Source organism: Fragaria vesca, linkage group LG3, assembly GCF_000184155.1.
Source record: "Fragaria vesca subsp. vesca linkage group LG3, FraVesHawaii_1.0, whole genome shotgun sequence".
Classification (NCBI taxonomy): domain Eukaryota; kingdom Viridiplantae; phylum Streptophyta; class Magnoliopsida; order Rosales; family Rosaceae; genus Fragaria; species Fragaria vesca.
In genome coordinates, this window is record NC_020493.1 from 18,401,762 (window position 1) to 18,417,882 (window position 16,121).

The window sequence follows — 16,121 nt, forward strand, 5'->3', positions numbered from 1 at the left end:
AAAGAAAAAAAAAAAAAAAGTGTCCAAGATGAGCACCTTAGATGCCAACATGCAAGTCATTCTTACTTTTCCATGCTTAAGATGTGACTTCAGATTAATTGATAGCCTAGCCAAGCCAAGCTCACACACACATGCATACAATACATATCAAGTTTGGTGGAAGTTGAGGGATTTATATTGAGGTCATTAGCAATGTCACATGCAGTGGACTCCCTCCTTTCTCTTCTTATAAGTACCCCATTTTCATTTCCCATCTACCTAAACTCACAGAAACTCCACCCCACCTCTCTCTCTCTCTCTTTTCTCTCCCCCTTCTCTTTCTCCCTAACGTAGTTTCATGGAGTTTCTGAGTATACTCTATGCTCTCTCAGCTTTGTATTTCATTTTCACTTTGTGGAAGCGTTATGATGAAAAAAGAGACCAACAATGTTACATCTTGGACTACGAATGCCACAAGCCCACAGATGACAGGAAGCTTGACACAGAGTATTCAGGGGAGATCATCAAGAGGACCAAGAATTTGGGTCTTCTAGAGTACCAGTTTCTCCTCAAAGCCATAGTGAGCTCCGGCATTGGCGAGCAAACCTATGCGCCGAGGATCATGTTCGACTGTAGGGAATCATGTCCTACATTGGAAGATTCAATCACAGAGATGGAGGAGTTCTTCCACGACAGCATTCAGAAGGTGTTGGACAAACAAGGCCTTTCCCCTTCCCAGATTGATGTGCTTGTGGTCAATGTGTCAATGTTTGCTTCTGTGCCTTCTTTAGCCTCGAGGATCATAAACCACTACAAGATGAGAGAGGACATAAAGGTCTATAACCTCAGCGGGATGGGTTGCTCAGCTAGTCTGATCTCAGTTGGCATAGTCAGGAGCATTTTCAAAACAAACAAGAACATTTATGCACTTGTGGTTACTTCAGAGTCCCTGAGCCCCAACTGGTACACAGGTAATGCCAGATCCATGATTCTTGCAAATTGTTTGTTTAGGTCTGGTGGATGTGCTATCCTTTTGACTAACAAAAGGGCCTTGAAGAACAAAGCCATGTTCAAACTCAACTGTTTGGTTAGAACTCATCATGGGGCCAAAGATGAGTCCTATGGTTGTTGCATACAACAAGAAGATGAGCAAGGGAGGCTTGGATTTCACCTTGCCAAGCATTTGCCCAAGGCTGCCACAAGAGCTTTTGTGGACAACCTTAGGGAAATTTCTCCCAAGATATTGCCCATCGGGGAATTGGTTAGGTTTATGCTTGCAACCTTTTTGAGGAAACTGAGACAAAGCTCATCCAACAAGCTAGGGACTACTCTCCCAAAACCTGTAATCAACTTCAAGACTGGGGTTGATCACTTCTGCATTCACACCGGCGGAAAGGCGGTGATAGATGGAATTGGCAAGAGTCTTGGACTCACTGAACATGACCTAGAGCCTGCAAGGATGACACTCCACAGATTTGGGAATACTTCTGCAAGTAGTCTCTGGTATGTCTTGGCTTACATGGAGGCCAAAAAGAGGCTAAAGAAGGGTGATACAGTGTTGATGATAAGCTTTGGTGCTGGCTTTAAATGCAACAGCTGTTTTCTGGAGGTGGTGAGAGATTTGGAGGATGGCAATGTGTGGAAAGATGAAATTGCTATGTACCCACCAAAGTCCTTGACGAACCCTTTCATGGAGAAATTTGGTTGGCTCCAACAAGAGGACCCAAGCACATTCAAGCTTGAGAATTTACTGTAAGAAAAGAAAAATTCATGGTAATTATTATTGGTTTTACTTAAACGTGTTTTTTTCCTTTTTCTTTCTAAATGTATTTTGATTTTTTCTGTATACTACAAAAGTTCTTATTGTTGAATCCTTCTTGGGATTTCATAACCCAATAAGCTATGCTACCTGCTTTGAACTGTTGATCCATCTACATGTGGCATTCATATTGGACAGATATGATTTTCTCCATTTTTCTTGTAATATATATTATATTTTTTACAAAAATATTCTCGACATCATAATTGTACTGCTTGTGATTTGTTTGATTGAAAAAAGAAGTAGAACCCGGCCATTTGGTCGATCCAGTTTTCCTTCCTGTTTATGGCTTTATGCAGCTTGCTTTTTATTTGTAGATTGCTAAACTAAGCCATTAAGAAGAACCCATGCCATTTTCCCTTAACAAAAAAAAAGAAGAAGAAAGAAGATATAGAAGCTTCACCCAAATTTTAGTTTCTGTAAACTGGCTATATATGGCGATACAGTACGAGTACTACTACAATTTCGTTTTTAACCAAAAAATTTCTGGTCTTTTAGTTGGGAAAAGGAATGTGGTGGGAATGACAAGGAGTCAAGGACTATCGTAATAGTGGGGTGGGAAACCCTAGCTTAACAACGCTGTTGTTTTTGTATGAAGAAAATGCTTCTTATTGTTGACCCATTATTAGTTGTATCCCCATCCACTTAATTATGTAATAAGTTACTTTGACAGTCATGTCCAAAAGAAGACGCAACGAGTGTTGAATTTATCTTAAAATTAATGATTTGTTGACTAGCTAATACATAGATCCAAATTATATTCGAGTCATCTGATTTCCGACCTATGAATTCCATGTAATTGGTTTTATAAGCGCACAATATGTAGTTAGATAATGACAATGTAATTAAAGTAGTGAAATTGAAGGGTTGTAACAGAAGACATTTCTTTATCTTCAATGTCAATACATAGTATGTAGTGTCAACGCTTTTATCGACAATATATAGATCCAAGATTAATTATATTCTAGTCATGCGATTTCCTACTTATAATTTCCGTGTAATTAGCTTTACAAGCGCACAACAATGATAGTGAGAATGACATCGCTTTCTTTGTCTTCACTTTCAAAGTGAAATTACAGAGTCATATCCAAGGACCTAGCAGCATTTATCTCTACATGCCTTAACCGCAAAAGCTAGCTAGATGCTAACATTATCGAAGCAAAGAGACTGATTCCAACCCCCAGAAAAGGAAAACACCCCACACACGGGGGACTCGGACACTCTCTTCAATCTTCCTTTGAATAAGGAAGCTAGCAGTCAAAATATGTTCTATCTCAGACTGAGGCAGTAGAACAGTAACATGTATATATTTCCAGAATCTGCAAACAATGAAACAAGAAAACAAAGTCAAGTTATTATTAGTTTCTGCAGGAAGTTGGAACTGAATCAAATTTCAGAATAAGCTTCTGGGTTTCATAAATGAAAAGCTTTATATATAAATTCATTTCTGAATCAGTGAATGGGACTAGGCGGGGCTCAAATACCAGCAGAATCTTTAAGTAACATTTAAGTCGGCGCCTGTAAAAAGCTGTAATAATATACAAGGATCGGAATGGACTAACCAGAATAGCAAGCAGATCATCGTCCACGGGTCCACATACAGTTCAGATGCAACTGGAAAAAACACCCTCTCAATAACTGAATCTCTGTAGATCGATCGAGCTAGCTAAACCGATCGACTGCATTTAATTTGACTCATCTACTCAGATCCCGGCCACCAATTATAAATAAATTTGAAGTTATTGATTATTTATGAAGTCGGACGATGAGCCAGCTCTGGCCATCTGCAATGTTTACAGCAACTTTGAATTATTGTTTAATTAAGATCGCGTTTTCTGGTGACCATTGGACAAAATAAGAAATAGGAAACATAATACAAACAAATACTTTGTATCTTTGATTTTATTTTATTTTTTTTAAAAACTTCATGCAAGAAATTAATAATAATAATTTTGTCTACAACTTCAGTCTCACAGAGTCACGTACCTTTCAATTTTTCGGTCGGTTTCTTTTTAAGAGAAGGACGACATTCTATATATCTGTCTAATATTTCATCATGTTATGTTGTTGGCAAGGTTTCATCAATATTCATTTGGTATGAGGCTGTTTACGACTTGCAATAATTATGTACTGATGGGGGTATAATGCAAAAATCACGACTCCGTCATCAAGAGAACCGGAGAGGTTAGAAGAGAGAGTTGACTCTAGCTAAGGTGTCATCTCCTCTGATCTGGACGGATTTCCAATCCGGTAAGGACTTGGGACGGCATCCGATGATGCGGTTTGAATTGTTGCAAAAACACGGTAGTGGAGAAAGGTCGACGGAGCTTTAGTTTTAGACCAAAAGTTAGAGATGCTCTAATGACAATTCTTCGATCATTACATTTTACGATGACTTTTGACTAAATACGTAACTCTTTCTTTTCGCAAACCCTAGACTAGAATATGGAGTACTGGGGACTTGCAGAGAAATGCCCTCCCGGCCATTATGTAGACTTACAAAACTTCCCCTTTCGGTCAGACTTACTAATGCAAAAAGGATTATAATTCCTCTAATTGAGCCACTAAAATCCCTAGTACTTTTCAGGCATAATCTGGCACAGATAATTTCAAAGCTACAAGCCTACAACTAACCTCACACGAAGATCAGTAGAAAGATTCGAATTCCGCGGTGAACCACTCTACTTCCTATAAAATTACTGAAGTCTCCGACCACCGTCATACTTGGCCTCTAAAAAGAAAGCAATTCCTGGCCTCCACAACCTCTAACAAACAACCAAGGTTGAACAGAAATCAATCACATAATCCCCTCTATCAACCGTGGTATGTATACAAGGGAAATCGGCCAATCTTCGATCCGGCAAAGACCATGTCGAACTCGAAACCACCAATTTCTGGCATAAGAGAGGGGCTATGCTATCGGTCGACCCCAAACAACACGCTTCTCACAGTAGTTAGGACCATGCCAACGATGGCTAGATCCATAAGTTTTGGAGGTTTTGTCGAGGACGAGCCCTTAATGAGAAACATCAAGACGGCTAGGTGAATTGTTATAAGTATAACACTCACATATGCTCTGCTGCTCAATTGATTTTTATTCAGCAGTGCATAGTTATATGAAGATGTAAATCTAAGGATAAAAAAAGAATGTGATAAATAAACGTACTCATTCCAATTGCCTCCATCTTTTTTGTTATGTTAGTTGTTTCATTCCTATTAATCAGTGACCTTGATTCAATGAGTTCTATAGGTCGATAGCCAAAAGGCTAAGTTAACAAAGCTTACATAAGATATTCAGCTAGAAATCCTAGGATGACCTACCTAAACTAAAGCCAACTATTAGCTAGCTCCAGGGGGCTCACGTTTAAGCAAACCTACGAAAAGAAATCATCCGACTAGCCGTTTCTTGTCAATCACGCTATTGTGGTACAAACAAGAAACTAGAAACTTTATAAAATCAAGACTCGTAGATCCCACAACCTCACATTGGTTGTTTATCTATTGAACCAACTTCTATATTAAAAAGAAGAGTGAATTTTGCAGACCCTTAATTACCAATTACATACCTGACCCATATTTTACTGTGAAAATGTCAAAAATTATCCCTATTTTTTTATTTTCAAATTGTTCAAGACAGACATTTTTGACAATTCCATATTGTGTCTTTCTAGATGCTACATTCATGGTCGGCTCTTTACAAGTCACTAGTATTTTTGTACACCAATTAAGGTCCTTAGCCAGACTTACTTGTTGAACTATATCGAGTCATGTATCATCTACTAGTATTTTTTCTTATGTTTTGGGATTTCTGTTTTGTTGGGTTTGTTTTGTTGTCCCTCCTCCTTGAGCGAGAGTTTAGGGTTTGGTAGTTGGTGTCGTTGGGTGTGCCATATGGTTATGGTGTCGTGTTCATAAACTATTTTAATGTCGATTAGTTTTTGTTGGCAATGTAATAGGGACATGTACATATATGTTGGAAGTTATGGCATATAGTGTTTGAAAATGATTGGTTCTTCTTGAGGTTGACTGTAAGTATGTATCGAGATTTCTGGATTAGGTTAGGTTACGGTTGAACCATTTTCGGTTCTTGTCCATTGTAATCGCTGGTTTAGGTAGGGAGGAGAGTGGGAAATTTTTGGCTACCACTGAAATCCCATGGTTGTAATGTTGGATTATATGATATAGAAAGTTTTCTCAAAAGAAATTCAAAGGTCCACTGTAAACCCTAAACGCTCCAGATTCTGGATGCTCCTCATATACGATTTGGAAAGCAATAAAGTTGTTTTACTTTAAAAAAAAATAAAAAATAAAAAATTCAAGAGGCCCAACCAAACAAGACGGGTCGCTTTTTGTTTTTGGGATTGGGCCTCCACTAACCCAAAAATCAAACCGTGCACGCAGTTCCCAGAATATTAGGCCGGCTCGTCATTTCTTTCCTGAAATCACAGAATGGAGTTGAATGCAGAGACTGGAACGGAAACGACGCCGTACAGGCTTCTGCTCTCATGCCCTTCTGGTCTCTCACCATCACAGGTCCTCTGAAATTTCCTTTCCCTAATTCACTTGCTATATTGTAAAACAAATTTCTTCATATTGGTTTCAGTGTCTGATACATTGGTTTATGGATTTAAAAGGTTTCTGTGGTTTTTGATGAACTATATGACCGAATCCCCCATCCGGATATCAACTTGGAGAATTCTATTTCTGAGGTGAACTTGTTTACTTCCTTTTAGTTGTAGATTTAAGCTCAATTGGATTCTAACAACTAGAGTAGCTTGTGATCTTAATATAACATCATGTTGGAAATGTAGTACTTTCAGTTTTGGATTCTGGGTTTAGTTTATGTGTTGAGTAAGCTTGGTTTTTTTAATTGTGTGTGAAACAAAAAAACACATTCCTGTTGTGTATGGCTAAACTTCTTTGTTTTGATTTGTATAGATATGGGACCAGAGGGTTCAGAGGAATCCGTCATTGTACAATGGGACGAAGTTCCGGGTATGTGGATCTGCTTTGACAATGAAACTTATATACGTTACTTTGATGGATCGTTTAGTTTCTGATACTGTATCCAATAGTTTAGTTGGGTTTTTGATAATGTAATGTTTATTTCCTGAACTTATGCAGCATGGACATCATACATGGCATGATGGAGGACCTAACCAAGAGTCTCATGTTTGCCTCCACCTTGGTCTGACAGATTATAGGTCTGTCTTTCTCTGAAACTCTATTAACAAATTGATTGAAATATATAGCATCGGTCTGTAAAATTTGATTATGTGATGTAGAATTCCTATAATATTCTTTGATTTAAATGCTTATTTAAATAGCATTTGAAGTAGTTTAGCTTAGCATTATCATCCATCATGTAGACCAGTCTTCTTCATTCAAAGAGGCAATTTTTGTGCTGTTTATTATCTTGTTGGATTCCAATTCCTTGATTCATTTTCTGCGAAAGTTAGTTTGTAGTTTGTGATTTATTCCTTTCCAGTCATCCATTTGAAAAACAGAATAATAATAAAATTGGATGGTATTTATGTAATGAGCTTTGATGTCTTTCATCGACTTGCTCCGCAGGACTTTTGTGGGAACAAACTTAAATCCTTTATGGGAAAAGTTCCTAGCGCCATCAGAAGGTATAATAAATTCATGAATGGAAAGTCCCTAATCCTTTTTCTTATCTTCTGGTTGAAAGTCAAACCAATTTTGGACATAATTAATAATATTACCACTGATACTACATTTACAAGCTATACTATTTACTTTCGAAAAAAAAAAACTATACTATTCGCCAGTTTCAACTTCCAGTACGAGTAAAGATAGTGCAAAATTCTGTCTTAGGAATCAACTTGGATGACATATTAAGATTGGCTTGATTTCTTTGACATTACTTGTATCTCCTGATCCTATCCAGATTATGTGCTTTTCTGTAGATGATGCTATACAATGTCAGCACACCTCAAATCCATTGGGTAATGGTGCTATTGTGGAGACATCTGACAAGAAAATACTTGTGTTGCAAAGAAGTCACAATGTTGGGGAATTTCCTGGACACTTTGTTTTCCCAGGAGGCCATCCAGAGGTATTTAATCTGGAAGATGAAAAGTTCCACTTTAGTTTCTAGCTGCACAGTGTGATTTCTTTGATGTCTTTCTGCATGTTTAAATGCAACACATGTTTATATGTATAGATAAACACGTACATGCAAGCGTGGAACTGGGTTCTCATGCTTATGAATATCATGGTTTTGTCCTCAGTTCAAACTTCCAATGCCTGTATTCATTATCTAAATAATTTCAAACATTTTTTGTTTATGCTTGTTGTGACTATAAGAAGCTATTTCTATTGCATTTCCTTTGCAGACAAGTGGTTCCAAGTTATCTGGATCTAATGCCATAATATATGACAATTAACAGCCCCAAGAAGTTGGAATAGTATCCCATCATCACAAGGACTTGATGGACTCCGAACTTCTGAACAAGAAGGTTTCTCAGGAGATGTTCGACAGCATTGTTCGTGAAGTAGTTGAAGAAATTGGAGTACCTTCAGATTCCCTTGTGAGTACAATCTGTATTGTCTTTGTTAACACACTCAATATGCATAAGGTCTCTTTTCAATTATTTACTAATTATTTTATGGGACTTTCTAGGTTATGGTAATTCCATTATCCTATGGTAATTGTGTCCATCAGTTAAAACTACACACTTTTCCCCTGTTGGAGAAAAAAAAGCATCTAATGGTATTTTTTTCGGTTTCAATGCAGTACGAGCAAATATTTATTGGTATATCCCGCAGGGTGTTGAATGTGAGACCAGCTGCATTTTTCTTCATGAAATGCAGTCTCAGCTCTAAGGAGATTCAGCAAATGTATTCTACTGCACAAGACAGTTTTGAGTCAACTCAGCTTTACACAGTTTCAATGGTTAGTTTGATATTTTATCTGATCGAGATGCATCAACATTTGGGTGCTTCGTTTTTGCTTGACAACCATCTGCATTCAAGGTGTTTTTTGTACTAATGAATTGCATGTTCAAACACTGCTGGTAGACTGAGTATGTGACTGTTTGCATTAGTTATGATGGTGTTGCGGGCAATATTGATATTGATCGAAGCTTGGTTCAATAGATATGCAATAGTGGTGACTTATGAAGATATATCGGATGACAGTAGGGGGGGTGTCAGGTCACATTAATTGTTTATCATTTTCTGGGTTTACCAAGTTTGCAACAATTAAACTGTATTAATAATAAAAATTCAATTATGCAAGACACCCAATCGACAAATTCTAAAAATATATTGCGACAGAGGACTGGATTTAGTGCTGGTCTTGTAAGGTAAATAAACACCTTAAACTTGTAACCCAGACGAACTTGTAATCCCTTTCTTTTTGTAAATAGACACCTTATGAATCTCATATTTTCTTCTAGGCTATGCTGCAAGTTCTCATGAGTTTTTGTTTACATCAGATTGAGTTGGAAAACATGGCATCCAAAATGCCTGGTTGCCATGAAGGTGGATTTGCTTTATATAAGATAATGGTAGAAGCTGGAAGAAAGTCTCATGCAAGAGTATAAGTACTGCTCAAAGTTCTCAGCCAGTCTCAGCAGCTTCAAAGACCATTTCCAAGCTTGAATTCCCTTTCCTTGTTACGTTATTATTCTGTAAGAATCAGTTTTTATGCACCAACACATTATCACAGAAAGCTATTGATGCGTCATTGTTGCAAAATACTAGTCGCATATCGTTTTACTAACTGTAATCAAACATTGAATGACAACTGGTCTTAAGCTGGCAACAGAATCATATTAGGGTGCTTTTGCCAATACAGTGGTCTATGTGTGCATTCTGAATCGTCACTTATGATATTGTTGTGATTTTTTTGCTGATCGGTTGTCTTGCTGTGCTCTAAATGCCGGGGAACCCAACTTCCTGATCGGTTGTTTGCTGTTGATTTGCTTCTAGAAGTATATCCTCCTGACAGTTTGCTTTGTTGATTTTGTTCTGCAACTGACTGTATTTGTTTATGGTATGATTGGCACCTGTGTGCAGCCATGCTTGAATAGCACAGATGGACCTCGACCAAAAGCTATAACCTAGTTATAACTGTACTAGGGAAGACTTTTATGGTCAGATTTTATCTATTTGCACATATTGCAATTGCCTTCTTAGTCATCTCATTGTTCTTCTTATTTTTGTTCAATAATGATATACGGTCAGCACATCAATTATGGTGTTCCATTATTTTCTATTACTATGCAGTCCAGTTTCTGAAAGTCCAAGTTTTGTTTGAGCATTCATCTAATGTGGTCAATTCAATCATTATTGATCAGTTAACTAGTTGGCACATCAGCCATTTTTCTTTCAAATCTAATCTTCCCCAAAAATAACCATGTGCGGATTTGAAGCTCAATGAGTAGTAGAAGGGTGATTACCGTTATTTGCTTGTTTTTGTGATCAATTTCAGACAAATGCTTGTGGCAAAAATAAGGTTATTTTGATAATAAGAAGTTGATACTCATTATTTTTGTATTTTGATACATTTGGACAGGCATAGAATCCTAGTGGAACCATGTAAGATGAAGCATTTGTGTAAGAAAGATCGGGCTCAAATTTTGGCCCTGCAATCGACTCTTTCGAGTAGTCATCAGAAATTTGTCTCTGTTATTAGTTGCCTTTGAGACTTTTATGTTCATGTAGATAAAACAAGGATATCTCTAAGATATTTCTATTCCACGCTGAAAGCTAAGCAAGATTCCCTAGCTATCTGGTGAACAAAATTGCCTCATTTCTGAAGAGTAGGCGGAGGAGCCCATGAAATTGAAAGCTAAGAAAAGATATTGTCTTACAATTGCCTTCCACTTGTTAGTTGTTCCCACTTTACCAGATACATTGTTATGAATCCTTATTCTGTTCTTGTTTCCCCTTTATCGCTTTATGGCTTTCCATGGAACAAGTATCCTACTTTCATGTACATTTTCATTCTTTCTCATGCATCTGCTACATCATTTTCAGCTCCAAAAATCTTCATAACGAAAATTGTTGCAAATAGATATCGATAACAGGGTCTGTGATATAATGGAATTGTCAAGATATAGTTTGCTCGTCGTCTGGCATTCGACTTCCCAACCTATTTACTAGAGTTTCATGTCTCGTAAAAACTATCGGGCTCTGGTACCAGGGTCTGTGAAGAGGGTTCTGGGATTTCTGAGTGGTAGAAAAATGTCATTACTCTTTTTTTCTTTTTTCTTTTTTCTTTTCTCTTGGACTCCCTTACCTAGTTGCTAGAGTTTTCTGTCTTGTGAAAGCATTAGGGTCTGGTACCAGGGTTTATGAAGCAGGTTCTGTGATTTCTGAGCAGTAGAAAAATGTCATTACTCCTAGAAGATTTCCAAGCTACATTGTTTTGACTACAAAATTGGTCATTTATAGCAGTCAACTTCCCAACAGTGTATGAAATCATACTTGGTAGTGATAACGAAAGCAAATCTGCATTAGGTGAGTCAATGCTGAAACCAAAGCCAAGTCAATTCCCTAAAATTGGAATGTCCTATATAATTTTGTTATTAATAGACAAGTATCAAATCATCTTGCATGCTATGTATAATATCTACCTAATACAAGAATGACAGCAACATGTTAGCACTAAGATGTGCGCACTGATTCAGTGATTCCCATCAAACCAGAAGAAAGAAGAAATATAAGGGGCACCGATTTGTTTCTGAAACTACACGTGCGGTGGATGATTCCCATTTCCAGTGCTGTAGAACATTGGTGCTTAGTCTGTTTACTACTAGTAGCTTCCATGTGAGCTATGGATTAGTATATGTTTTCGTGTAAGTATGGGATCCGAGATTAGAACCAGACAGGGGAACAAACAGAGAGGTTTATATGGCTTGTATATAACATAATCCAGCATAGAAAATTTGCATGATTGAAAGTGCTGCAGTTTCTTTTGGACCTAGTGATAAAAGAATTGTATGATTCTGGTGATTTACCAGCAATCATGCAGCTTTTGTTGCTTCCTTCGTTTCGAAGTATTTTGGGTTTGAAATTTCTTTCTTCTTACTCTTTTTATAAAGGTTCATAAGTTCATGGTTTAGTGCTAATTGTCATCGACTTGTCTGTTTTAAAGAGATTCTGCTGCCTTGGCTTTTCATATTTTAATTTCTCTGGTTGTGGTGAATGCAAGCAGAATTTAGAAGTCGAAAGTTACTGTGTTTATTTTCCGGTTACAAAGTCTACCTCCAATCGTCAGATAGTAGATTTTCCGGTTATAAAGTCTACTCTGTATAGTTAGAGAGTAGACTTTTACTATCAACTATTGGTTGGTTTAACATGATCAAATTCAAATCAGGTGGTATACTGGTATGATGAAAGGCCATACATAAGCTTCAAATCTAGAACTAGAAGTAGTACTACTTTCGAATTCATTGATTTTCACCTCTTTTTTGGACTTAAAAAGGTCGCGTTTTCATCATTTTATCTTAGACCCCATGAGATTAACAGGTTCCCTGTCAACAAATCACTAAACCAACTACTAATGTATTACAATTTATTTCAACGAGGTCGTGAATCATGCATTGTCAAAGACATAATTTAGATTAGTGGAGTAGGTAATGATTAATCCACTATTTTTCTCCATACGACCATACCTGGTGAAGATAATCGAAAAGTCAACCATCTACATCATCCATCACCATTCTGGATGATTGCATTATTTTAATTTCCAAGATAAACACAAAGCTTATGGACCGATAATGAGAATAACAATGGTCTTATGTAATTCAGATTTTTTAAGAAAGGTAAATAGGCTTTTGGTTTTGAAAGGCATCTACGTTGGTGAGATATTTTAGTGGATCTCGGTCCGTATACTGATCGGTTGAATGTGTTACAAACTTATTAATATGACCGAAGTGAAAAATTCTATCGAATTGAATCATCGAGAAATATAAGCGTTTGAACACATTCATGCTCAAAGTTTATCTAAGTTATTTCAACGCTCTATAACATTGTAAATGAATAAATTTCATATCAAAATCCGGTACAAATATGATTCTCAACAACTATACGATCTTTTCCATTAGTCAAGCCCCAAACAAAATGTAATTTAATAACACTCTAATGAAAAGGATAATCTAAGCCAAACATCGAGGCAATATTCTATATCTAAGCTGAAAATTAGGCAATGGTGTTTGTTCTGGTCGTTTGGTAAGTTCACCATTACAGTTAAGATCCCTCTCGTTTTCTGTTAATTTTGGATGTCAGGTGAAACTGTCTGCTCAGGATTCACTCAATCTCCAAGCGCGTGTTTCCACGCTCCAGCAGGTGGCTGTGATGTTGCGACGTATTGTTGTCCAAAATACAAGTGTGGGCCTCGAGCGTTTTGACAATTGCGCGTGGGGTCCATCAAGCCATTGGGAAATAATAATAATAATAATAATATAAACAATGCGTGTTTTGTCCGGGCTTGGAATCGCCGTGGCAACATGGGCGTTCTCGCTTCTGTCTAAGCAGAGTTTAGCCGACGGGTTGGACCTACCTGAGAGCAATCCATCATCATCGTCTTCCTCCAAAGTCTACAATCGTTGTACCACTTGAAATGACGTCTTTCACCTCCATGAGATAATCTTATTATGTACGTTAAGGCAGAGTAGACATACATCGACTTGTTGTAGATTCAGGTTAGATACTTTATCAATAGTCAATTATAGTTGCGATCTATTATACTTGATTGTTCACTCTTGTTGTCTCGTGGTTTAAAAATCTTCTTCATATATTTTCAAAATCTTCCTTACTATGATCAATATAAGAAGTAATCAAAATCAATTTTGAGTTTTTAAGAATACAACATGAGATCAATAATTTCAGACACTCAATATTTATGCATGTTTGCACATGTTAATGCATATTTCCTAACATAGTGAATGAGTGATGATTATATATAGTGGAGTGCGAAAATGCTATGAATTAGTGATGATTATATTTATGCTCGTCGCATTAACTGACGATCGACCACGGCAATCATCTGCTCGGCCTGTGCTTAGGACGGGTCTCGACATATCTCCTCCACTGTTTAGGAGACCATCTAGAGAACCTGGACATGCATGGGCTCCTCCTCCTCCTCCTCCGTGTATAAGAACAAACCTCAGATGGTCCATTATCTGCCATCCTTTTTATCCTTTTCCGATTGATAAAGGTATCATGAATACATGAGTCCGAATATTAATACATGGTCTACCAACCCAACTACTGGAAAGAGATATGCTGCAGCAGTGAACCAGTGGGATCATGAATCCAATTAAAAGCTTTGTTGCTAATCGCAGCCATAAAATCAAGCTGTGATCCACTTACGCTTTTGGTGCTTTTGCCACCATCCCAATTTTATTTCCCAACTCCTAAATTATCAAATCCCAAAATTATAGTTTTTATGGAGTGAAAATTAAAAAAGCCACATGTCATGTAACTGTTGATTTACAAGCTCTTCAAAATGCACTGATTTACAAGTTCTTCAAAACGCGTCGTATACGTTTCGTGAAAACCAATATGTAATCTAGGGGCACAATGAGCTTTTTTCTTCTTTTTTTTGGTCTGAAACAATGAGCCTTATTCTATGTGATATTTGGATATTTGGTTTGCAAAAAAAGAGTGGGAAGAGGGGTGGTTTTTCTAGTATAATTTGCATGCAATTCTTCTCTATAGTTGAATTAAGGAAATGAAATTTACACTCACTTTTTTTAAGTCATTGTTGTGATAAAAAAAAAAAAAATTTAAGTTACTAACAATAAAATTTGAGTTACCAAAAAAGGAAACATGGAGTGTGTATTTCACTCCCCTTGAATTATTATATTTGGGATGTTGTCTAAATATCAGTCTTTATCTTTGTATTATTTGTAAAAAGAAAAACAACAATTTAAGCCGTGTGAATAACAACATTATAAACTTTAAGTCACTAATTGGCTTTCCTGCTTAAGTCAAAGTTCGATGCATATTCAACACCTTAGAATACGACATCAATCCTTGTTTTTTTTAGCTCATATGATAAAATATAAAAGAAGTAAAGTCATGCTAACATATGAGTTCATCCATCCCTTCAAAGAATTAATTAAAAACAATAGAGCATGACAGTTTTGGTGTTTCACGTACACGTTTTACTTGGTTTGATCTATCTCTAAGTTCCATTAATTAATTTTGGGTTAGAGATAAACTGAGTCTTCGCTATTATCATTTTAGGTAATTTGTTTTGTTTTAGATGACATGATGTTATCTCATCTTGCTCACTATTTGCTCACCAATGAACTTTATTTTTTTAAATTGCAGGGTATGTCCCTCTTATCTTGCTTGTACAGTTCGATAAATTTTCATCTCACCAGAGAGTGTGAAGCGGACGTCCGCACTTCGGCTTAAAGTGCGGACGTCGTCCGTTCTCCGCCGTCTCACGCCGGCAACAGCTTCTCTCCTTCCCGGACGACATGACAGGCTTCCAGGACGGTTTCTCTCCTTCCAAGACTGGTCGGCGACAAGTTTTTCGGCCGGATTGAAACTTTGGATGGAAAACACCATGATTGATCAAGGTTGACCGGAAAACTTGTCGCCGGCCAATCCTGGAAGGAGAGAAGCCGTCTTGGAAGCCTGTGCTGTCGTCCAGAAAGGAGAGAAGCAGTCGCCGGCGTGAGACGGCGGAGAATGGACGACATCCGCACTTTAAGCCGGAGTACGGACGTCCGTTTCACATCCTCTCTGTTCATCTCACATTTGCGAGGTTTGGTTAAACAAAAAGAGAGCAGATAGGACACATGCCCCGCCCTTCCAAGTAGGATAGAACTTTGGTGACAAGCCCTTGTCACCTTTAGGTGACAACAAGCCCTAATAAGAAAACACCACCTGACATTTTTTAAGATTTGTTTAGAAAAATGAAGCTTGCAATTGTTAACGGATGTTTTCTGTCAAAGGGAATTCGGGGGACTTTTGTGACCAGCCCAATGGATAGAACTTCGAATAGAATTTGGGTAAACTTGCATATATAAGAATTTGGGAGAGACATGAGGAGCAGATCGGCCAATGCAAGGATTTGGGTCTCCTCATCATAGCTCGAGTTTGATGAGAAATTTGGGAAAAGAAAGTTCATTTCCACAAAAGTGAGTATTTGACAATGAGAAATTTGGGGACAGAGAGCTTCCGTTTAATCTCTCGGTTAGTGATTTCAAGTTTTTTAATTTTTATTTTTTTACGATAAATCTAAAAAATGTCATGCTGCGTCTTTTTATTGGTGCTGGTCACCCTCCAAGTATAGGCAGCACGTGTTCCCTTTCACTTAAAAGTGCGCATG

At 37.4% G+C, this 16,121-nt stretch overlaps 2 protein-coding genes across 2 annotated transcripts; both read left to right on the forward strand.

The window, feature by feature from the left end:
- Positions 1–337: 337 nt before the first annotated feature.
- Positions 338–1,854, forward strand: LOC101309137 (3-ketoacyl-CoA synthase 12-like). Its single transcript, XM_004294574.1, has one exon. It carries the CDS (start codon positions 338–340, stop codon positions 1,733–1,735), a length of 1,398 nt encoding a protein of 465 aa, XP_004294622.1. The 3' UTR covers positions 1,736–1,854.
- A 4,388-nt stretch (positions 1,855–6,242) lies between these two features.
- Positions 6,243–9,772, forward strand: LOC101308849 (nudix hydrolase 9-like). The gene is made up of 9 exons (XM_004294573.1): positions 6,243–6,331; positions 6,433–6,507; positions 6,737–6,793; positions 6,923–7,002; positions 7,373–7,431; positions 7,729–7,877; positions 8,212–8,352; positions 8,559–8,717; positions 9,223–9,772. The coding sequence occupies exons 1-9, from the start codon at positions 6,248–6,250 to the stop codon at positions 9,367–9,369; spliced, it is 951 nt and encodes a 316-aa protein (XP_004294621.1). The 5' UTR covers positions 6,243–6,247; the 3' UTR covers positions 9,370–9,772.
- Positions 9,773–16,121: the final 6,349 nt, after the last annotated feature.